Raw genomic sequence first — 24,662 nt, forward strand, 5'->3', positions numbered from 1 at the left:
GTTTATGTACAGAGTTATTTTTATCCCAGTCGATATTTCCTGACTCAGTGCTGGTTCCTACAAAATCCAGAACAAAAGAGTGAAGGGCACGGGACAGAGCCCGAGGCGTTCCGGCTCCGTGAGGAAGGAGGGGATGTGGTGACGAGCGGATGTTCTTCACCAAGACATCTGAAAAATAAAAGGCAGGAACGGATATGGCTAATGGTCGGTTTGGACAGTCTGCCCTCAGCTTGTTGAAATGTGAAGTGCTTTGCGATTGAATCATTCCACATCCAGCCTTAATGGACAATTATTAGCTTATTGTTGTGTGACATCATTAAACTGCCAAGTACTCCATGTTGTAATGTTGGAATCGATATCAATTCATTTTCAGTCAGAACGTTGCATCGTTCCCAGCTGTCTGATCCGAATGTCTGATCTGTTTACAGATTTCAGAACGTTACATTCGGAGGAAAGATGCTAGGATTGCTGTCGTTGTTGTTTATTCAGCTAGTTAATAATGCGATGGGAATTGATCTGGACTTGACTCTGTGACCTCGCTCTAAACGGATGATGAACTGATATTACAGGCTTTCACAAGAAAATTCAGGAATTTTGGCCCAGAAGGAGGAGGCTGAGCTTAAAGTGTTGATTCTGAAACTGAGCTGCTGTAGTAGCTCAATTAGAAGACTTCTTTTAATGCATGGAGGGATTGAATAAATGGATGGATAAAAGGAGGAGGGATGGATGGATTCAGGGAGGAATGGAGGGATGGATGAAGGGATAGATGTGTGGATGGATGGATAAATGGAAGAGAAATTCAGGGATGGATGAGGGATGGATGGAGGGATGGCGAGATGCATGGAGGGATGGATAGAGGGATAGATAGATGGATGGATGGATGGATGGATGGAGAGATGGTGAGATGGATGGAGGGATGGATAGAGGGATAGACAGATGAATGGATATATGGATGGATAGATGTATGGTTGGACAGACATGTGAGCAGATACATGGAGAGATGAATGAATTGTGGACACTGATGGATGGCTGGCTGGCTCTATGGATGGATGGATGGATGGATGGAGAGATAGATAGATGGATGGATGAATGGAGATATGGATAAATGGATTGAGGGATGGATGAGGGATGGATACATGGGTGGAAGGATAGATGTATGGATGGATGGATGGATGGATGGATGGATGGATGGATGAACAGACATGTGAACAGATACATGGAGAGATGAATGAATTGTGGACACTGATGGATGGATGGATGGATGGGTGGATGGAGAGATAGATAGATGGATGGATGGATGGATGGAAGGATGGATGGAGGGATGAGAGATGGATAAATGGATTGAGGGATGGGGGATGGATGGATGGATGAATGAATGTAAGGGATAGATGGAAAATGGATATATGATTGTTTGAATGGATCAACAAATGAATGGATGGACTGATGGACAAGAGGATAGACTGATATAAGGATAGATGGATAGATACATGGATGGGTGAATGGGTGATTGGAGGGAGGGATAGATGGATGGATGGATGGATGGATATATGGGTGATTAGAGGGAGGGAGGGATGGATGGATGGATGGATGGATGGGTGGATGGAGGGATGGATGGGTGGATGGATGGATGGATGGATGGATGGAGGGACGGATGGATGGGTAAATGGGTGATTGGAGGGAGGGATGGATGGATGGGTAAATGGATGGATGGAGGGATGGATGGGTGGATGGAGGGAGGGAGGGAAGGATGGATGGGTGAATGGAGGGAGAGAGATTTTTTTTAAATTAGAATCCCATTTTATATGTAAGTGTTATATAAGTGGATGATGTTTTATGTGAGTACACTTCACTTCCTCACTCACATACACACACACACACACACAAACATACACACACAAACACACACGCACACACACACATGCACACACAAACACGCACACACACACGCACACACACACACACACACACACACACACACAAACACACACACAAACACACACACACACAAACACAAACACGCACACACACACACGCACACACAAACACACACACAAACACACACACAAACACACACACACACACAAACACAAACACGCACACACGCACACACACACACACAAACACACGCACACACACACACACACAAACACACACGCACACACACACATGCACACAAACACAAACACACACACACAAACACACACACACACGCACACACAAACACACACACACACGCACAGGGAAGCTTGTTCCGTCTCTCTCCTCCACGTGACGTCCCAGAACACTGTGGTGTTGCATTTGTTTGTAAGGAAATGTACGCTGAAGCTTGTGGCCTGAGGTGGATTTATTCTGGGCGAGATTTCCCCAGGCAGCTCGTCTCCCCCAGGCAGCTCGTCTCCCCCGCACATCACTGACCGCACTGTGCTTTAATAATCTCATCATTAAATAACTCTTTATTATTGTTTACATTTTAAAATCTTTTTTATTATTATTATTTTTTTTTTTTCTCTGGGTGTGTGTGTGTGATTGTGTGTGTGTGTGTATGTGTGTGTGTGTGTGTATATTAATGAGGTGTACCCTCTGTGCGTGTGTGTGTATGTGTGTGTATTCCAGCTTCACACATAGTGTTTCCGGGATAGATCAGCGCTTAAAAAGAATAATCACACTGAGTGAGGTGTGTATTTGTGTGTGTGTGTGTGTGTGTGTGTGTGCGTGTGTGCGTGTGTGTGTGTGTGTGTGTGTGTGTGTGTGTGTATATATTCCAACTTCACACATAGTGTTTCTGGGATAGATCAGCGCTTAATAAGAATAATCACACTGAGTGAGGTGTGTGTGTGTGTATATGTGTGTGTTCACACTAACATTAATGCGTATTAGCGTCCACATGAGGTCCTTGGCAGAGGCCGGCGTCTGTTGCCTCTCGGACAATGCTGTAAATGTTTCACTAAACCTCCATGGCTTATGACCTTTTTGAAGCCGCGGCGCTCCGAGCGTGTGGTGCGGAACAAACGGAATACTGAGAAGTGCCACCGAGGCGTAAACAAGCAGTGCAGCGATGTCCTACTATTCCCAGAAAGAGCCAGGTGGCAATCTGCAGCCCGAACTGTTAGCTAATGATAGTGTGACAGAGACGGTGTGTGTGTGTGTGTGTGTGTGTGTGTGGTTGGGGAGGGGGATCACAGGTCAAATCATTTGGAAAGACTTTAACATGAGTTCCTAGCTGCATTACACTGACTGACATCCATCATAAACACGCTATAATTAGCTTCACCTGCTATAATTAGCACTTGCTTACTTGCTAAGAGCTCTTTAGTGCTACTTGTTTTTGTCGAGGTGCCGTGTGTGTGTGTGTGTGTATGTGTGTGTGTGTGTGTGTGTGCTGCAGCTCGGACACACGGACACCAGGATTAGGCAGAAAAATGTGGGTGTAAATTGTGTCTAAAATAACCAGCGGCTCTCCTGGAGAATTCCCTGACACGCGTGCATGCTAGCACACGCACTCCTGGTTCCAGTTCTCTGTGTGTGTATATCTATGTGTAGTGTGTATGTTAAAGAGGTGTGTGTGTGTGTGTGTATATATATATATTAAAGAGGTGTGGCCTCTGTGTGTGTGTGTGTGTGTGTGTGTGTGTGAATAAAGTGGTGTCGTGCCTGTGTGTGTGATTGTATGTGATTGTGTGTGTGTGTGTGTGTGTGATTGTGTGTGATTGTGTGTGTGTGTGTGTGTGATTGTGTGTGATTGTGTGTGTGTGTGTGATTGTGTGTGTGTGTGATTGTGTGTGTGTGTGTGATTGTGTGTGTGTGTATATGTATGTATATTAAAGAGGTGTGGCCTTCAGTGTCTATTAAACAGCTGTAGCATCCATGTATATTCAGTGGACGTAGCTTTTTGCTGTCCCTGTGAAGGGGGTGTGGCCTCTGTGTGTATCACTGAAGAAGGCGTGGCCTCTCTGTTTATCAGTCCCAGTAAAGTAGTAAAGGAGGTGTGGCTTCTTTACTGTTAGTGCCACACCTTTTATTTCAAATCATTTTAAGGAATATAAATCACTTTGTATCACAGTCTATCAAATCAAATCATTAATAAATCATTCCCTTTAACACATTTTTCATGTAGTCTCGTATGAACCAATCAACACGCAGCTCTTTTACCAGTCTTTCATTTGAATCATATTATTGTCTTCTGTGTTTCCTCAGATGCTGGAGCCTAAACTGGATGAACAGTGTGATCTGGGTGCTCAGTGGCGCCCCTCGGAGGATGAGCACTCTCTCGGCAGCCCGTCTGACGCCCCGGGAACCACAGGCACCCCAGGCAGCACTCCTCTGGACGAGACTCGGCACCTCGTACCTCCTACACCTCCCCCGTCCACCGAGGGCAGCCTGAGTGACATATGGAGGGTGGACAGAGGAGAGGAGGAAGAAGAGGAGAAAATGACTCCTCCTCCTCCAGAAGAAGATGAAGAAGAAGAGGAAGGCTCACGCGGCGCTGAAGTCGAGGAGGAGAAGAATGAAGATTACGACACCAATCCTCCGGCCTCCTCTTCTTCCTCATCCTTCATCATCCCAGAATTACGCCTGGATCGGTCTTTCAGCACCGACGCTCTGTCCTCGACTGCCACCGATGAAGAGGACGAGGACGAAGACGATGACGACGATGACGACGATGATGAAGATGAGGAAGACAGCGATGATAACTTTTTGGAGCCCACTAAGAGACGGAGCATGGTGGAGGCGACCTCGTGTGAGAAACATGGTGGCTCCGGAGGTCTGAGCGTCCAGAACTCGCTACGCAGACGCACGCACAGCGAGGGAAGCCTCCTGCAGGACCCGCGGACCACCTGCTTCACCTCCGACAACGCCATCAACCGCCTGGAGGTCACCACCGCCAGCAAGGGGGGCTGGACGCTACCTTCACCCAAAACCCTGAAGAAGGAGTTGACCAAGAATGGAGGCTCCATGCACCAGCTCTGCATGCTGTTCTCCGGCAGGAAGGTGAGCTGTTCATAAACACGTCTCAGCAACGTCATGACAGCTTATAACCTCATGTCACATGTGTAATGCATTCAGCACAGAGTAACAGCACACACTCCATTACGATAGCCTGAAATGCGACACTACTGTACAGAAATCCCTCTTTTTGGTGATAATCTGTGTGATGATGCCACCTAGTGGTCACTTCTGGTAAATAACACAGTTCGAAGCAGTTTATTCCAGCAATAAGTCTGCAGTATAAATGATATTGAGTGTCTGGGTGTATAGGTGTATATCATCCTTACAGCATATGAATATCAGGAGTTATTTTTCTTTTTTAAAGTCAAATCAAGAAGCTTTAATGGTCATTTCAACAGTATGTAGTGATATAAAACATTTGTCCAGGACGATGGGGCTACATAAAACAACACAGAGCTAAAGGCTAAAAAGTAGCTGTCCTGGCCACATAAAGTGCATAATGTGCAAACAGTGCAAGCCAAAACATACACTACAGGACAGACACGTACTGTATCATAGCACTGACCAGTGTCCAGTCTGTAGTGACCATTGTGCAGATAAGAGGATTTGTAAACAATAAGAATTTTTTTTTGACATATATACTGTAAACATAGAACATTTAATGTGTGTGTGTGTGTGTGTGTGTAAAAACATATAATACCAAAAATTTTACCAAATCAGCTAATTGTTACAAATGCTAAAAAAAAATCCAAAAACCTATACAAACAAGCAAACAAATAAATAAATAAATAAATAAATAATGAATGAATGAATGAATGAACAAATATACTACTACTACTAATTATTATTATAAATAAATAAATTAATAAATGAATTGATATATAAACTTATAATTAATTAAATAATTAAAAACAACAACAGCAACAACAATAATAATTATTATTATTATTATTTTTATTATTATTATTTTATTTATTTTATTATTTAAATAAAATGCCTAAATTTCATAATTTGCAATTAAATATAAAGTACAAATTGTAAAATTTAAAACAATTTTGTGTCCAGTGTCCAGTGCATGTGTAAAAAGAATTCAACCCAAATGTCCAAACTCACATCATCCATATATATTTTAGTGTTCTGGTATAAATCATAATAATCCTGAATACTGAATATCTTGTTGTATCGTATGGTTCTAAAAAATACACAGGACATTACATAATCATACAGCAGTGACGTCATCATCCACAGGACAGTATCCTGAACTTGATTTCAGTGTTCCGGGATTTTGAAGATTTTTTTAAAGCCAACTGTAATTTATTTTTTCTCGTCTGGTCCACTAGAGGGCGCTGTGTAGCTGCTGAAACTCGGTCAAAAGCTCAACAACTGCAACAAGAATGATTTCCCCCGCTTGCACGTGACTACCGGCTAGTGCATGTGTGTATAGAATTGAGTGCAAAAGTTTGTGTCCCCTTTAGCTTTTGAGTCAAATAACAATAGACGCTAGTGTTCTTTAGATTCCTTGGAAAGGTTTTTGGAGGCAAATAGTGGAATAAGAATCCGCGTATTAGCATTATGTGTGTTGTATATGTGTACATAATGTGTGTGTGTGAGAGAGAGAGAGAGAGAAAGAGAGAGAGATAGATAGAGAGAGAGATAGCGTAGAAGATGGATGCAGTCAGTCCTGGAGATTTCGGAACCTTAAATGGCAGTGTTAGCATAGAAGAAGGAATGTGCCATGAGGTAGTGTGTGTGTATCTCTATGTGTGTTTTGGCTGAATCTCAGTGTAATTTTACTACCTACTGGCGTCATCAGGCTCGGTTTTCCCCAGCTGTTGGCTGTTTGGAAGAGCCCTGTCTCTGTGGCTGTGTATATCGCCGAGCATCTTTCCATAAAACAATGCAGAAGCTGTACAGTAAATCAAGCTGACATTTCAAATGACATTTAAAAAAAATATATCAATAAAACATCCCTGCAGCGATGCAGCCTTGCATTTGTGAGCATCCAAATGTGGGAAAAAAAAACCCAGAAAATAATTTCCTGTGATGCTCAGTGGAGTACGGAAAGGTTTACGGTGTGAGAACAATACAAGCTCATCATCCCGGGGAACAATAGATCAAGTATATCTGCTTCTAACTGCAGCTGCAGCAGAAGAATTTAATTACTTTGCCCAGGAAAGTGCTAGAACATTTAAAAAAATGATAGCCTTCAGAAGTTAGTCCCAGTCTTTGAGGATTTAGTTCTTGGTTAGTTCCAACTGATAAGACTCTAAGTCTTGGTAAATGCAAATACACTATATTGCCAAAAGTATTGGCTCACCTGCCTTGACTCGCATATGAACTTAAGTGACATCCCATTCCTAATCCATAGGGTTCAATATGACGTCGGTCCACCCTTTGCAGCTATAACAGCTTCAACTCTTCTGGGAAGGCTGTCCACAAGGTTTAGGAGTGTGTTTATGGGAATTTTTGACCATTCTTCCAGAAGCGCATTTGTGAGGTCACACACTGATGTTGGACGAGAAGGCCTGGCTCTCAGTCTCCGCTCTAATTCATCCCAAAGGTGTTCTATGGGGTTGAGGTCAGGACTCTGTGCAGGCCAGTCAAGTTCATCCACACCAGACTCTGTCATCCATGTCTTTATGGACCTTGCTTTGTGCACTGGTGCACAGTCATGTTGGAAGAGGAAGGGGCCAGCTCCAAACTGTTCCCAAAAAGTTGGGAGCATGGAATTGTCCAAAATGTCTTGGTATGCTGAAGCATTCAGAGTTCCTTTCACTGGAACTAAGGGGCCAAGCCCAGCTCCTGAAAAACAACCCCACACCATAATCCCCCCTCCACCAAACTTTACACTTGGCACAATGCAGTCAGACAAGTACCGTTCTCCTGGCAACCGCCAAACCCAGACTCGTCCATCAGATTGCCAGATGGAGAAGCGCGATTCGTCACTCCAGAGAACGCGTCTCCACTGCTCTAGAGTCCAGTGGCGGCGTGCTTTACACCACTGCATCCGACGCTTTGCATTGCACTTGGTGATGTATGGCTTGGATGCAGCTGCTCGGCCATGGAAACCCATTCCATGAAGCTCTCTGCGCACTGTTCTTGAGCTAATCTGAAGGCCACATGAAGTTTGGAGGTCTGTAGCGATTGACTCTGCAGAAAGTTGGCGACCTCTTCGCACTATGCGCCTCAGCATCCGCTGACCCCGCTCCGTCAGTTTACGTGGCCTACCACTTCGTGGCTGAGTTGCTGTCGTTCCCAAACACTTCCACGTTCTTATAATACAGCTGACAGTTGACTGTGGAATATTTAGGAGCGAGGAAATTTCACGACTGGATTTGTTGCACAGGTGGCATCCTATCACAGTTCCACGCTGGAATTCACTGAGCTCCTGAGAGCGACCCATTCTTTCACAAATGTTTGTAAAAACAGTCTGCATGCCTAGGTGCTTGATTTTATACACCTGTGGCCATGGAAGTGATTGGAACACCTGATTCTGATTATTTGGATGGGTGAGCTAATACTTTTGGCAATATAGTGTATATATAGAACTAGTTCCAGGTTAGTCCTAGTTGTTAAGGCTTTTACTATTCTTTAATCCCCATCTTTTAAGCTCTAGTACTTGATGAGTCCCAGTCTGTCAGAGTCTTGTTTTTGGTTTGACCTAATCTTTAAGACTCTATTTGTTTGTCCCAGTCTGCTAGACTCTGGTTCTTGGTTAGTCTTAGTCTTTATGGTTCTGGTTCTTGGTTAGTCCTAGTCTCTAAGACTATTTGTTCTTGGTTAGTCCCAGTCTCTAAGACTATAGTTCTTGGTTAGTCCCAGTCTCTAAGACTATAGTTCTTGGTTAGTCCCAGTCTTTATGGTTCTAGTTGTTGGTTAATCCTAGGCTTTAAAACTCTATCTGCTAGGCTCTGGTTCTTGGTTATTCTTAGTCTTCAAGGATCTACTTCTTGGTTAGTTTAAGTCTTTTTGGTTCTAGTTAGTGGTTAGTCCCAGTCTTCATGGCTTAGGTTCCTGGTTAGTCTTAGTCTTCAAGGCTCTAGTTCTTGGTTAGTCCCAGTCTTTATAGTTCTAGTTCTTGGTTAGTCCTAGTCACCAAGGCTCTAGTTCCTGGTTAGTCCCAGTTTTTAAGACTCTATTTTTTTGGTTAGTCCCAGTCTTTGTGGTTCTAGTTCTTGGTTAGTCCTAGTCTGCTAGACTCTGTTTCTTGGTTAGTCTCAGTCTTTGACATTTTGGCATTTTTGGCACAAAAGTCTTAAGGTTCTGATTTTTGGATTGTCCCTTAATTTTATACTATAATAATTGTTTAATCCCAGTCTTTAAGACTTTTATTCTTGGTTAGTCCCAGTCCCAGTATTTTTGGCTTTGATTCTCAGATCGTAAATACTCAAATTCTTGGCAAGTTTTTTGTGGCTCTAGTTTTTGGTGAATCCCGAGTCTTTATAGCTCCAACTTTTTTTTTTTTTCATGCCTCTAATTTTATTTTAATTAATCCGACTCTTTAAGGCTTTCACTCGGGTTTAGTCACATCCTTTTTCTGGCTCTGATTCTTGGATATTCCTGGTGTGGCTCATTGGATCTCACTCCTACATACCAGCTCAAGATAAACAAAATTTCCTGCAAATTTTCTTGTTTGAATCTTTTCATGCTCCTTGCCTGCAGAGCTGAAACTCCCTGGTGTCTTTACGGTCTGTTTAGTGAATGTCGAGCATGCGTGACGGACGTTGCTGTGTGGATACTTCTCATTGACCGTGCACACACAAATTAAGAGAGGAGAATGGAAAAAGCCACAAATCAGCTTGAAGACGCTGCCTGGTGAGAGTTATAGGCTCTGGAGTGTGTGATGTCTGCTGTAACTGTTTCCATTGCACACTTTCAGCTCTGAACTGAGGAATCTTTTTTATTCAGAGTGGTACAGCTTTCCACACTTCCAACACATTCTCTAACATTCATAAAGAACTTATGAAGGGCCTTGATAGAAAGTTTTAATGAAAATAGCAATCAGATATTATTTTATTGTCACCCCTCCCCCTCATTCAATCCATTGACCATATACGACTTCTTTTGTAATGACGGAGACTGAGAGCCAGACCTTCTCATCCAACATCAGTGTCTGACCTCACAAATGTGCTTCTAGAGGAACGGTCAAAAATTCCAATAAACACACTCCTAAACCCTGTGGAAAGCCCGACCAGTAGAGTCGAAACTGTTATAGCTGCAAAGGGTGGGACAACTCCATATTACATTCATGTGCATGTAAAGGCAGACGTCCCAGTTTTGGTCTGTCTCACAGTCTCCACTCTAATTCATCCCAAAGGTGTTCTATGGGGTTGAGGTCAGGACTCTGTGCAGGCCAGTCAGGTTCCTCCACACCAAACTCACTCATCCATGTCTTTATGGACCTTGCTTTGTCCCCTGGTGTGCAGTCATGTTGGAACAGGAAGGGGTCATCCCCAAACTGTTCCCACAAAGTTGGGAGCATGAAATTGTCCAAAATGTCTTGGTATGAAGCTGAAGCATTAAGAGTTCCTTTCACTGGAACTAAGGGGCCGAGCCCAACCCCTGAAAAACAACACCTGAACTCAGTGATGTGGAGGGGTGTCCCAAAACTTTTGCCAATACAGTGTCATTTTATTGTTTTAATCATTAATCATGCTTCATTTGCCTGGCTGAAGCTACATGTTTCATGGAAAATGGATTAAAATGGACAGAGATCCGAACAGCGCCACCTGCAGCACTGGAGAACTCATACATGATGATTACTATGAAGGCCGTTCCATCTTCACGAAAACCTTCACGTCGACTCTACGTATAAACGTCTAAGATGCGATCAGAACGCTGTCAGCCAATCAGAAGTGCAGCAATGCTACGATGATGTCATAAAACACACTTTTACATGTACGGAGAGTAAAGGAGGGCAAAGAGTTGAAAGGCAGACGCGTTCATTCTTCTTTCTTTCATGAATCTTCCAGATTCATGTTTGTTCAAGTAGGAACTTCCTAGACACTTGGATTCCAGCCGGAGATTTCATTTAGCATTTTCCATTCTCTCTCTCTCTCCCTCTCTCTCTCTCTCTCTCTCTCTCCATATATATATATATATATATATATATATATATATATATATATATATATATATATATATCTCTCTCTGCCCCCCCTTTTGTCTCTCTCTCTCTCTCTCTCTCTCTCTCTTACTTCCTGGCCCGTGCTTTTATCCCATCTTTCCGTTCTGCTCTTCTTTGTATCTTATCCCTCTCCAACATCCGATAGCGAGAAAACGTCATTAGCGGAGAGAAGCAATAAAACAAGATGGAGCACAGGACCACCGTGCTATATATCTCCTACACCACTGTTTTTCCACTTCAGCACACACACCCACACACCCACACACACACACACACAAACACACACACTAAAACACACTGCTGAGTGTGTGTAAGGACACAGCGATAATCTGCACTCGCTCCAGTTTTCATAACAACCCCAGTCTTATTATGCAACACCAAAATCATTCCATCTTTCCACTCAGTGAGTTAGAATAATTGAATTAGTGCTAATATTCTGCAGATGCCAGAGTAGAACTGTCTGTACTAATTCAGCTCGTTGCCCCTCAAATGAAATCTGACCGAGCGCAGAGACGGGAAATTCTGAATAATCAGAATCCAGAGTGTAGGAAGAATTATTAATAATGTGAATTTTTTATTTCATTTTTAATTGAGATCCTTCTGTGTTTGTTTAGAAAAAGCAGTAAATAGGATAATTTTCTGTAGCAGTATCAATTATTTACACATGCTGACTTCCTGAGCTCAGGTTGTGTGTGTGTGTGTGTGTGTGTGTGCGCCCTGGCATCTCACACAGAGTCTATTCCCATGGAAGGTCCACAATATAAAGAACAATAATCAGTCAGAGCTTTGAGTGTGTGTGAGGACAGGACAGGACAGGACGCTGCAGGACACTGAATCTTGAGGAGAGAACATTGTGCTGCTCTGTGACTGGAGGAGTGAGAGATCTAGAAACTTCTGTTACACTGGAGAATGTAGAGCTGCTCCACAGCACACACACACACACACACACACACTATGCACACACACACGCTCTACACACACACACACATGCTCTACACACACACACTACACACTACACACACACTAGTTAATTCCACCTTATCTAAAAATGTGAGCGTTTTCTGTGAGGAGATTTAGAATTTTTTGAAAGCGTCTTTTTTTCTTTCTTTCTTTCTTTCTTTCTTTCTTTCTTTCTTTCTTTCTTTCTTTCTTTCTCTCTCTCTCTCTCTCTCTCTCTCTCAGTATTTATGTAAATTCCCATATCTTTATTTCTGCCCCCTGTGGTGGGTTTAAGTTAAGTAGCCTTTATTTGTCACATAAACATGACTGCACAGTGAAATTCTTTCTTCACATATCCCATCCATGGAGGGTCAGAGCACAGAGCCTGGTCACGTCACTGCAGTGTTGTGATGTCCAGTTTTGTGATGGACTGATCCGGTGCTTCTGCAGGATCAGCAGCAGACGGAAGGAATGCAGCAGAGACACTTTCATTACTCATCTGTTTCAGTCTCAGCTGGACGCCGACGCTCGGGTCTCTGCAGCTTCAGATCCCGTCTCTACGGGACACGCCCTAACAGATGTCACTTCCTGTTGAGTTACCATGGTAACATCTGTCCAGGTGATGGAGCAGCGAGTGTTTCTTTTAGTTCAGAAGGCATAAAAATGAATATTTGAAGCTGATCACAGAGTGAGTGAGATTAAACACCAGTGCGAGAAGAGATTTTAATGAGAAGCTAGAAGCGATGTTGGAGAGATTCCTCTTCTCTGAAACTCATCCATGGACGTTAAACACAGGAACCAGAGGAACCACACAGGAACCAGAGGAACCACACAGGAACCAGAGGTGTAGTTTCACTGCTGCACTGCTGCATCATCATTACAGACCATCATCACGCCCATAACCAAAAAGTGTTTAATGTTGTGCTCCTGAAGAACGTCACTGACTGCCTGTAGTTCCACATTCTGACACTAGAGGGAGCGCTGAGCAACTGACCAACTCTACTGCTCCTAAAGAGCATGCTGACCTCCTTTCTTTCTTTCTTTCTTTCTTTCTTTCTTTCTTTCTTTCTTTCTTTCTTTCTTTCTTTCTTCTTTCTTTCTTTCTTTCCCAGTATCTATCTATCTATCTATCTATCTATCTATCTATCTATCTATCTATCTATCTATCTATCTATCTATCCTTTCTTCTTTCTTTCTATTCCTCCTTCCTTCCTTTCTTCTATTCTTCCTTCCTTTCCAAGTATCTATCTATCTATCTATCTATCTATCTATCTATCTATCTATCTATCTATCTATCTATCTATTTATCTATCTGTCTGTCTGTCTGTCTGTCTGTCTGTCTGTCTGTCTGTCCCCACCATGACTTTGTTTTCTCTCCTCCTCTGTTATTAATGAATCTGTCCGTCTCTGATAACAGACGTTGTGCTATAAATAGTTTCAGGGAGAAACTCTGAGGAAACATTCGGCTCGATGATGAAAAGCCAAAGTTCACCTTCAGAGCAGGAAACATGACGAGCAGCCTGAGAGGGAAAAAAACAAAAACTTCAGTTACTTAAACAGATGTTAGCAGATGTTAGCATGTACTGATGTTAGCTTGCAAACAGATGTTAGCATGTACCGAGCCCTTAATGAGGAAAAAAACATTACACATTAAACCCTGTTAGCATGTCCTGCTTAGCATGTACCGCATGAGTGCTGAATGAGGTGGACGTGTGTGGGGGAGTGTGTGTGTGTGTGTAATCAAGCTTGGGCGCTGCAGAAGCGTGCGGGACGACGCCACTCAGGATGTTATCTGAGTATTGGGAACTGGACAAAAGGTGACAAGGTCAAGTCGATTTATCTGACCAGACCTGAATCCGCCGCTTCTTAGTGCACGGCGTGTAAATATTTGCTAAACCAGTAAACACGCTGGATGTTTTGGCCGCCGGACGAAATAACGTCTGGCCTTTCCCTTTGTTTTTGTTTCCTTGACTCAAATTAGCTTGAATGTTTACACGTTCTTGAGACTCTGTGACATTAAGCACTTTTATTTTTAACATTCTAATTATCGAACTCGTGCGTCTCTCGCACGGATCTCACACGCCGTCCTTTTTTGGCAGGAAGAGGGATTTTTTTTTGTACACTGCGCTCGTGTTACAGTGTGTATTTGTCTTGGAAAAAGATGGAGGCGCTTCAAAAAGGTGCTAACGTCTTATCTAAACATCGTTTACCTCATTGAGTGTTCTTGGAAGTGTGTGTGCGTATGTGTGTGTGTGTGTGTTTGTGTGTGAGGGGACGGGGTTTAATGTGTATTCCAGTATGTCTGTCGTCTGCCTGTATGTTTTGTTTAAGTAACAGAAGTTTTTTTCCCCTCAGAGTCAGTGAACAGAACCTTCAGTACTGAACACACACACACACACACACACACGAGCTGAGTCACATGACCTCCAGACACATACACACAGCCTGATTGGTCAGAAGGTGTTGATACTAGTTTGACTCTGACATGCTAACAGATGGCTATGCTACTCGCGTGTCATATAGATTCTATAGTAACCATGCCACTTTATTAGGAACCCCTCGGAAAACATCCTCTAATCTTTACAGATGTTCCTTTGAGTCCTTGTGTTCAGTGATGATACTCCGGTTCTTGACCAGACAGGAGGGGAACACCATGAGGAAGACTGATCACTCGCTCATCACCACGGCAACAAATTCTGAAAGACTCGAACCTGACCAAGGAAATGCGTTCCTAATAAACTGGCCAATGAGTAGATAGCCTTTGATGCAGTGACATTTTATGTGAGGAGATTTTTTGGAAGCACCTTTCTTTCTTTCTTTCTTTCTTTCTTTCTTTCTTTCTTTCTTTCTTTCTTTCTTTCTTTTCAGTTCTTTCTTTCTTTTTCTTTCTTTTCAGTTCTTTTCTTTTCAGTTCTTTTCTTTCTTTCTTTCTTTCTTTCTTTCTTTCTTTCTTTCTTTCTTTCTTTCTTTCTTTCTTTCTTTCTTTCTTTCTTTCTTTCTTTCTTTCTTTTCAGTTCTTTCTTTCTTTTTCTTTCTTTCTTTCTTTCTTTCTTTCTTTCTTTCTTTCTTTCTTTTCAGTTCTTTTCTTTCTTTCTTTCTTTCTTTCTTTCTTTCTTTCTTTCTTTCTTTCTTTCTTTCTTTCTTTCTTTCTTTCTTTTCAGTTCTTTTCTTTCTTTCTTTCTTTCTTTCTTTCTTTCTTTCTTTCTTTCTTTCTTTCTTTCTTTCTTTCTTTCTTTCTTTCTTTCTTTCCTCTCTGAGTTTTTCTCTGTAGGCCCACGCCGCTCACTGTGCTGAGCCATGTCAGGTCAAACACATCCCACCTCGTTTAGTTTAGCTATGCTAATAATAGCCCCTCAGCAGTCTAGCGCGTTCTTAAACAGCTCCTCTCACACTTCATTACTCTGCGATGTGGCACACGTCTTCCAGGATTATAACCTGTTCTCTAAAGAACCCGCTGCTCCGCTTCAATCTCCTTCCTGCTTATTACTTACTCCACAAAAAAGCTTACATAACGTCTGTTATAGCAAGCAGCACTTAATTAGCATTTCCATTTCCAGCTGTACAATAGAGACGTGCTGGCTAGCTCCTAACTCCTTCAGGAAGAATGACTACGCTAAAGTCCAGGATTAAACGCTAGAGTCCTCAGTATTTATAGCAAGAGCTGCACAAATATTGTTTATTACCAAACCACAGATTCACTGCTAAGCGTGTAATTAGCACTCTGTCATGCTAGCTTTAACTCGCCCGAGATGAACTAGCTTTCGACTGATTCCAGTCCAAATCCGCTCCACGATCTCCTCATCCGCAGTTAATTAGAAGCTGTTTATTTGCATGCGGTCTGAAAAGGAGCGTCTGGGCGAGCGGGTGAAGCGTGCGGGAACATCTCCGCGCAGGAGCAGCGTGAATTCATGAATGTTGGAAACAGATCCTGTAGCTCTTGCTGTGCTTTTGGCTTCTGGCAGCACTGAAAGTGTGAAGGTACAAATTCATGAATCATCTGTGTTTAGGAATGCAAAAGATCCTGGGATTAGCACATTATCTGTCTAAATCCTAAAGCTAAAGTGTAAGTAGACATTTGGGAAGGATGGTGTTGAATTCTGGATGCTGATCGGTCAGAAGGTCTGGGTTTGTTTGCTAGGAGAGCAGCTGCTAATCACAGGGTTATGTCATTGCACTCCTTCTAATAAGTTAGTGTTTCTGTGGTAACAGATTGCACAGAGATTTGTGGGAGGGAATATTTTCTTTTCTCTTTATTGATTCATTACTGATTCTTTATTGACTTCAAAACCATTCACTTTTGAATCAACTGTACTGTTGGTTCTTGCCTCACATGAGATTCGTTGCTGATGCTTTCGATTCATTAATGCTTCCTCATTGAATCTCCGTTGATTCACTATTGATTCACCATAGCATTACCGTTGATTCAATATTGATTCAACATGTATTGACCATTAATTATTTATTGAATTTTTACAGATTCACCACTGATTATTTATAGAACCTGTATTGATTTTCTAATGATTCACCATTCATCATTTTTCACTATCGATTCTTTACTGATTCACTGTTGATTCTTTACTGATTATCTATTGATTCTCCATTAAGTCTTTATTGAGTCTGAATTGATTCCCTCATGATTCACCGTTCATTTACCTCTTTTCATTATTGAGTCATCATAGATTCTTTCATTGTTGATACTTCACTGAATCTCTATTGATTCACCATTGATTCTCTACTGAATCTTTACAGATTCACCATTGATTCTTTACTGATTGTCTTTTGATTCTGAATTCTTCACTGATTTGATTCACTAGTCATTTACTATTTATAACAATTGATTGATCTCTATTGATTCCCTTCTGATTCACTCTTTATTTATCATTTCTTCACTACCAAATCTTCACTGAATGCCAATTGACTCACCGGTGCTTTACTGTTGATTCATTATTGATTCTTGCCTCAGGTGATAATCCTGAGAGTTTCAGTTTCTCGTCCGTTCTTGTATTCCATCACACATGAATCATCCTGCAGTTATACTGTATGTTACGTCAGTTACTTCAGCGGCGCAATTTCTGATCTGATGGAGATTCATGGAGTGCAGCTCGGTTTCTTGAAGGCCACAGACACATGGCGCCCTTTGCTCTTTTGTGTTTCCTGTGTGTGTGTCCTGGTTGCTATAGCAGAGTCTTTGCCAATATGGATCTGGCAGAATAGATGGAGGCAGGTGGAGGTCTGCTGAATGTACAGCGATGTCACTGATGCTCTGTGTGTGTGTGTAGATGTACTGGGACCAGTTACCGTAAAGTAGAGACCTCTAAGCACTCTGTTGTCATGGTGTCAGTTTTTGTGGATGGCAAACACACAGAGAAGTGGTAGTGGGGACCTGATTTGTTTTGTGCATGTGTGTGTGTGTGTTTGTGGGACATTCTGTGTGTTTGCGTGTTCTGCAGTGAGACAACTTTTTCCTACATGCCGTTTTACCGGTGAGCGTTCCTCTGCATGCGCCTCTTGTGTTTCTGTATATTTTAATGATTTAGTCGCAGTTTTGCTGTCAAGGATAAACAACATCACGATAAACACCTTCTGAGTGTTGTGTAGTGTGAGTGTTGTGTAGTGTAGTCTTTCTTTCTTTCTTTAGCTCTCGGGATACACACTCTTGCTCTCGGGATACACACTCCTGCTTTTGGTATACACACTGTTCCTATTGGGGCACACACTCTTGCTCTCAGGTTACACACTTCTTCTCTCGGGACACACACACTTTTCCTCTCGGGACACAAACTCTTGCTTTTGGGATACACACTCCTGCTCTCGGGACACACACTCCTGCTCTCGGGACACACACACTTTTCCTCTCGGGACACACACTCTTGCTTTTGGGATACACACTCCTGCTCTCGGGACACACTCCTGCTCTCGGGACACACACACTTTTCCTCTCGGGACACACACTCTTGCTTTTGGGATACACACTCCTGCTCTCGGGACACACACTCTTGCTCTCGGGATACACACTCTTGTTTTCATGAGACACACTCTTGCTCTCGGGATAAACACTCTTGCTCCTTGCTCTCGGGCTCCACACACTTGCGCTTGGGATACACACTCCTACTGCTCTCAGGATACACATTCTTGCTCTCTGGACAAACACTCTTGCTCTTAAGATACACGCTTTTGCTCTCGGGACACATACACTATATTGCCAAAAGTATTCCCTCACCCATCCAAATTATCAGAATCAGGTGTTCCAATCACTCCCATGGCCACAGGTGTATAAAATCAAGCACCTAGGCATGCAGACTGTTTTTACAAACATTTGTGAAAGAATGGGTCGCTCTCAGGAGCTCAGTGAATTCCAGCGTGGAACTGTGATAGGATGCCACCTGTGCAACAAATCCAGTCGTGAAATTTCCTTGCTCCTAAATATTCCACAGTCAACTGTCAGCTGTATTATAAGAACGTGGAAGTGTTTGGGAACGACAGCACGAAGTGGTAGGCCACGTAAACTGACGGAGCGGGGTCAGCGGATGCTGAGGCGCATAGTGCGAAGAGGTGGCCAACTTTCTGCAGTCAATCGTTACAGACCTCCAAACTCCAGACCTTCATGTGGCCTACAGATTAGCTCAAGAACATTGCGCAGAGAGCTTCATGGAATGGGTTTCCATGGCCGAGCTGCTGCAGCCAAGCCATACATCACCAAGTGCAATGCAAAGCGTCGGATGCAGTGGTGTAAAGCACGCCGCCACTGGACTCTAGAGCAGTGGAGACGCGTTCTCTGGAGTGACGAATCGCGCTTCTCCATCTGGCAATCTGATGGACGAGTCTGGGTTTGGCGGTTGCCAGGAGAACGGTACTTGTCTGACTGCATTGTGCCAAGTGTAAAGTTTGGTGGAGGGGGGATTATGGTGTGGGGTTGTTTTTCAGGAGCTGGGCTTGGCCCCTTAGTTCCAGTGAAAGGAACTCTGAATGCTTCAGCATACCAAGACATTTTGGACAATTCCATGTTCCCAACTTTGTGGGAACAGTTTGGAGCTGGCCCCTTCCTCTTCCAACATGACTGTGCACCAGTGCACAAAGCAAGGTCCATAAAGACATGGATGACAGAGTCTGGTGTGGAGGAACTTGACTGGCCTGCACAGAGTCCTGACCTCAACCCGATAGAACACCTTTGGGATGAATTAGAGCGGAGACTGAGAGCCAGGCCTTCTCGTCCAACATCAGTGTGTGACCTCACAAATGCGCTTCTGGAAGAATGGTCAAAAATTCCCATAAACACACTCCTAAACCTTGTGGACAGCCTTCCCAGAAGAGTTGAAGCTGTTATAGCTGCAAAGGGTGGACCGACGTCATATTGAACCCTATGGATTAGGAATGGGATGTCACTTAAGTTCATATGCGAGTCAAGGCAGGTGAGCGAATACTTTTGGCAATATAGTGTATTCCTGATCTTTGGATACACACTCCTGATCTCAGGAAACACACTCCTGATCGCGGGATACACACTCCTGCTCTCAGGATACACACTCTTGTTTTTGGTACACACACTCTTGCTCTCAGGATACACACTGCTTCTCCGCTCGATGAAGCTCAAAAATAAAATCTGTTAAAAATATATTGTAGCATAACGCCTGAAATGTCTCCATCACAGATCCTCATGCTAGCTGTTTGTTAGGAAAAAACATTCACTCCAGATTCCCACATGGAAAATGCTTTCTAAAAAAAGAACAAAATCCTGATTAGCACGTCCGAACAGGATTCCCTGTCCTTCCCGTTAGCTTATATTAGCGCTCTTTATCTACAACTAATGCCGGTCTGCTGTTATTACGGAATTCTGTTGACTAAATATACTCCAGGCCACCTCTAATCTTGGGATATAAGTAGAACCTGGAATGGTGGGCGGAACAGAGATGGAATTTATCCATGCCCATGCCGGCTCTGTGACAAGCTCTTCCTGAACTTCCTGTGACTTTCCCTTTCTAAACTGCTTCTCTGTGTCTGATAAGAATTTCAAGAGCCCCAGAAGCAAGAGAGGTATACTGCTGACGCCAAATTCGGGAATACTTTTGCCGGAACCGGAACCGGGCCCTGGATCAGGCCGAGCGGATCGGTACTTGGGAATTTAACAGGAAGCCTGAATATGATCGCGGCGTATTGTTCCCAAACATCCCACACCACAGGAAGCTGTGACACCAGCAGGAAGCAGACATGTCCTGCTGCAGCAGACACCAATAACAGCAGGAGAATGAGCTCCATGCAAACACACACACACACACACACACAAACACACACACAGGCTAATGCATTCTCTATTGTTGAACTTTCATCCCTCTGGTATTTAACTCTCATTGAGTAAGCAATTGCTCACGGCTATTGAACATCCGGTGGAGTGTGTGTGTGTGTGTGTGTGTGATAGTTCTGGTTGCTAAACAATGCAGCAGTCAGAGGAAGGAAATGAAGGATAGGGTTATGGAGGTGTGCATTAATGATGTTCTTCAGTAATGTCCTGCTTCAATTACTTAGTGCTGAAGTCAGTATTTACGATCAAACAAACATAGTTTATTGCTAATTTCATGTCCAAAAATTTGCATCAGATATCGAGTTTCCTGCCTTCAAATATCTGTGAGCACTTGGGGGAGGTGTAGGTTAATGCTAGCATTCATTTTGAGCTTTTAATGACATCACAGGTCAGCTCAGAGGAAAGCACTGTCTGCCCTCTTCCGAATACATGAGCTCATATAACAGAGGCCAGCGGTAGGTGCTGTGCAGGTAAACCTCACTCCCGTGATCTCAAAAGGTGCACTAGTGGCTGCAGTCTTTTGCCTACTAGTGCGCCTGCCTCCCATGCCAGAGACCTGGGTTCGAGACCCACTCGAAGTGGGTGCGAGTAGGACCTGAGGGGGGTTGCACTGGTGCCATGACCCGTATGGGAGTGAGGTTTGGGGGGTGAGTGTAACAGAGGCCAGCGGTAGGTGCTGTGCAGGTAAAGATCTTCAAACATCAAGGTCTTGAATTTGCTTTTTACAGAAAGCTAGTGGAATGAGATGTAGAGGGGTGTGATGGGGTCATTTCAGGCTGGTTGAACACGAGGCATGATGCTGCATTTTGAATCATCTGGAGCGGTTTGATGGAGCTGGCTGGGAGACCCGGGATTAGTATGCTGCTTAATTTGAGGATGTGAGAGAGAGCCTGATTTTCTACAGATGCTATACAGAATGTTCAGCACCATGCAGATGATTACTTGAGATACAAAAGATCAGATACACACTGTGTTTTGTCTGTGGATTCTCGTGAAATCTTTTGTGAATGTCCGTGACTCATCACCATCACTCTGTAAGTCAATAGATGACATCACTCACACGGTCAATTACTCATTTACATACCTAACCTGAGGTGACCTTATGACCTTATGCTTTCTACATCTCCCTGAATCCTACCAGCTCCATCCTCCATCCTCCAACCAGCTTTGCTAGCTCCGCCCCCAATTATGTTTATTCTTATTATCATAGCAGATTACTCCATTGTGAGACCTTTTACTCTCGGGAGAAAGAGGTCATGTCCTGTGTCCTGCTCTCACACACTCTCCTCACAATGTGAGGAAACCAATAGCCAAACATTCCCAATGTCTCGGAGAAGTCGCTTGGGAATGCGTATTGTGCTCAGGTAGCTGATTTTACTGAAGGTAGATGGAGAAGAAAGAATAGAGGGAGAGAAACGGAAAGGTGCGAGCACGAAGTGTGATGTAAAGGGCCGGAATAACAGGAAGGAAATTACTCAGGTCAGATTGTGGAACAGGAAGCAGCAAGAGGCGGAGTTACGGTTTTACCCAGGAGTTGATTATTCTGCTGTGAAGAGTTTTATTCCATTTATATTTACATTTCTGCCATTTGGCAGACGTCCTTATCTAGAATGACTTACATTTGATCACATTTTATACAACTGAGCCACTGAGGCTTAAGGGCTTTGCTTAGGGCCCCAGCAGTGGCAGCTAGGTGGAGTTGGTCGAACATTCCGATCAGTAGTCCAACACCATACCCACTATTTTTCCTCTAAATACATGATTTAATAATTATATTGTGTTGGTCCCCCTTTTGCTGCCAAAACTTGTCATACACTGTGTATTCTGACCCCTTTCTATCAGGACCAGCATTAACTTCTTCAGCAATTTGAGCAACAGTAGCTCGTCTGTTGGATCGGATCACACGGGTCAGCCTTCGCTCCCCATGTGTATCAATGAGCCTTGGCCGCCCATTACCCTGTCGCCGGTTCACCACTGTTCCTTCCTTGGACCACTTTTGATAGATACTGATAGAACTTTGAGGACAAAATGTTGACTTGCTGCCTAATATATCCCACCCACTAACAGGTGCCATGATGAGGAGATCATCAGTGTTATTCACTTCACCTCTCACTGCTCAGAGTGTTATGTCTGATCGTTGTATTTCATTGTACTAACATTAAGTTCAAGAAGTAACAAGAAGTTCATCCCTGTATTCACTTATGTTACAGCAGATATTAACATCTACAACCTACCTTAATTTTTTTTTCCAAAAACAAAGCAATAAAAGTTAAATAAACATCTCTGTAACAATGATTAGTCTTCTCTTGTTGTTAAATAACAACACGGTGCAGCGTCTGCCATAGAAATGGAATTTACGGACTGTAATTTACGTCCTTCGTCACATTGTTTTATTTCTCTTCACGTGCTCCTGCGCTCATCTTCGGTCCATTGGTTGTTTGTGCTTTCTATGTTCCTGCCACCTGACGTTTATCTCCTTTCTCAGTCACACGAGCTCAGAGCAAGGACTCGGGAAGAGGGCTTTTTCTTGGCTGACATTTCCCATGACGCACCACAGTGCTCGCATCCAAACAGCCTGAATGTTAACCATGTAAAGCATGCGCTCTGTGACGAGATCGGATTGTTCCAGAGGATTAACTCCAAGCATGGAGATCATTCATCTATCTGAGATGGGATTGCGGTGTTTCTCTGCAGCGTTTGTGTTTACTCCATTTCTGAGGAGAAAAGTTAGCTTGCATCCTGTTAGCAATTAGCTCTCATTTATCAAAGAAAATCGCTGTCTCATTCAACCTCTCAGTAAATATCTTTAGAAACAAATTAAAATAAAGGAGGGGGGGCAGTGCTTTTGCACAGTTAGCTCGCTTTGCTAATCTAATCTGAGGACGAAGCCTAGCATGTAACATGCTAATCGATCAAACAATCCAGTTATTCACATTGATTTGTTTGTTACTTATCTAACTAATTAGCTGTACACAGTTTCTCATTAGAAAATGGTGGACAGGGCACGCCCCCAACAGTAACAACAGTCCCTAAAGTGCTTTGAGAGAAAATTAAACAGATTTCAAGGATTTTTCTTGTCAGGAAACATAATTTCTGAATACTTTTAGCAAGATAAGAAGCTTTTGAAGAAAAGACTGTGCTTTTTGTTCAGTTCTTCATATTTTCTCATCGCTAGCTTATGTTTGCTCCAGCACTTTTAGCACCCCTCTACTCCTTATTCTCTCCTTAACATTCGGACATTTTTTACATTTTTTCCCGTCAGTATCACTGTGTGTGTGTGTGTGTGTGTGTGGTTAAATTTAGCTCAATTCTATCGTGCCAGTGTTGTGTGGTGTGCATGTGAGACAGAGAGAATACAGCTTTATTATGTTTTTCCTGTAATTTCATGCCATATGGGTGATATGAAGATGTGTGTTGTTTTGTTTTCGTTTTGTTTCGTTGACAGAATGCAGGCGTGAACCTGAAGCAGAAACATCTGGCAGGCTGTGATACCAAGAACAGGAATTGTTTAATGCTGTCCGTTAAAGCCTGTAATCATTTAATAAAGAAATAAACAGACAGGATGTGCTGGAACAAAACGTTATTCAACGACCAGAGTAGATCGTTTTCCTATAGAAGCACATGCTAAAGTCTGTTTATTCTTCGCAAATTGCTAATTCTAACATTATTATCACTTATGTTTAGCCTCTACTATGAATCGCTTCCTCATCAGTCTCAATTTTTCCTCTTTCTTGAAGTAAAATACCTGGGAATTAGTAAATCTTTGAGGGTTGTGGATCGTGCTGTGTGTATGTAGCTAGTAAAGTTAGCTTCGCTTTGCTAATCTAATCTGTGGACGAAGCCTAGCATGTAGCTTGCAAATAAAAAAAACAAAGCAATTTTCACAGATTTGTTCACGATTTTTTAAACTAGCTAGCTATAGACGATACACAGAGCTACTGATCTTAAAAAATGGTAGACAGGTCACGCCCACAAGAGTAGCAGCTGCTAAACAGCTATGAGAGAAAATGACAAAGGTTTAGAGATTTTTAAAAAATTTTTTATTTATTTATTTATTTATTTAAACTTCAATGTGTGCTAAACATGTCCTGCAGAACATGCTAGAACATTAAATATAACCCTGTGCAGGACAAAAATCAACATTTTCTGACCAATCAGAATAAAGAATTCAAAGCCATTGTGGTAAAAAAAAAATCTTCTCAGAGTTATACATAATTAATCCCCACTTCTCTTTAACTCTACAGGATATGTTGCTGTGCACATGCTCTTGTTTCTGTATTCTGCAGAATTTCTACACTCCACAATGCCATTGTTAGCCTCTGGGACTCCGTCACTGACCTCTTGCTTGGTAAC

The 24,662-nt window shown here is 42.8% G+C and overlaps 1 protein-coding gene across 1 annotated transcript in view; it reads left to right on the plus strand.

Annotated features, from left to right (window-relative positions):
* The window catches only part of rgs3a (regulator of G protein signaling 3a), a 128,939-nt gene that overhangs the window by 83,736 nt on the left and 20,541 nt on the right, over positions 1-24,662 (plus strand). The window contains exon 11 of the mRNA XM_058383207.1: positions 4,195-4,989. Coding sequence (XP_058239190.1) covers positions 4,195-4,989 — 795 coding nt within the window. The remainder of the gene's footprint in view (positions 1-4,194; positions 4,990-24,662) is intronic.

The sequence above is a fragment of the Hemibagrus wyckioides genome, linkage group LG28, assembly GCF_019097595.1.
Source record: "Hemibagrus wyckioides isolate EC202008001 linkage group LG28, SWU_Hwy_1.0, whole genome shotgun sequence".
In the NCBI taxonomy this organism is placed as follows: domain Eukaryota; kingdom Metazoa; phylum Chordata; class Actinopteri; order Siluriformes; family Bagridae; genus Hemibagrus; species Hemibagrus wyckioides.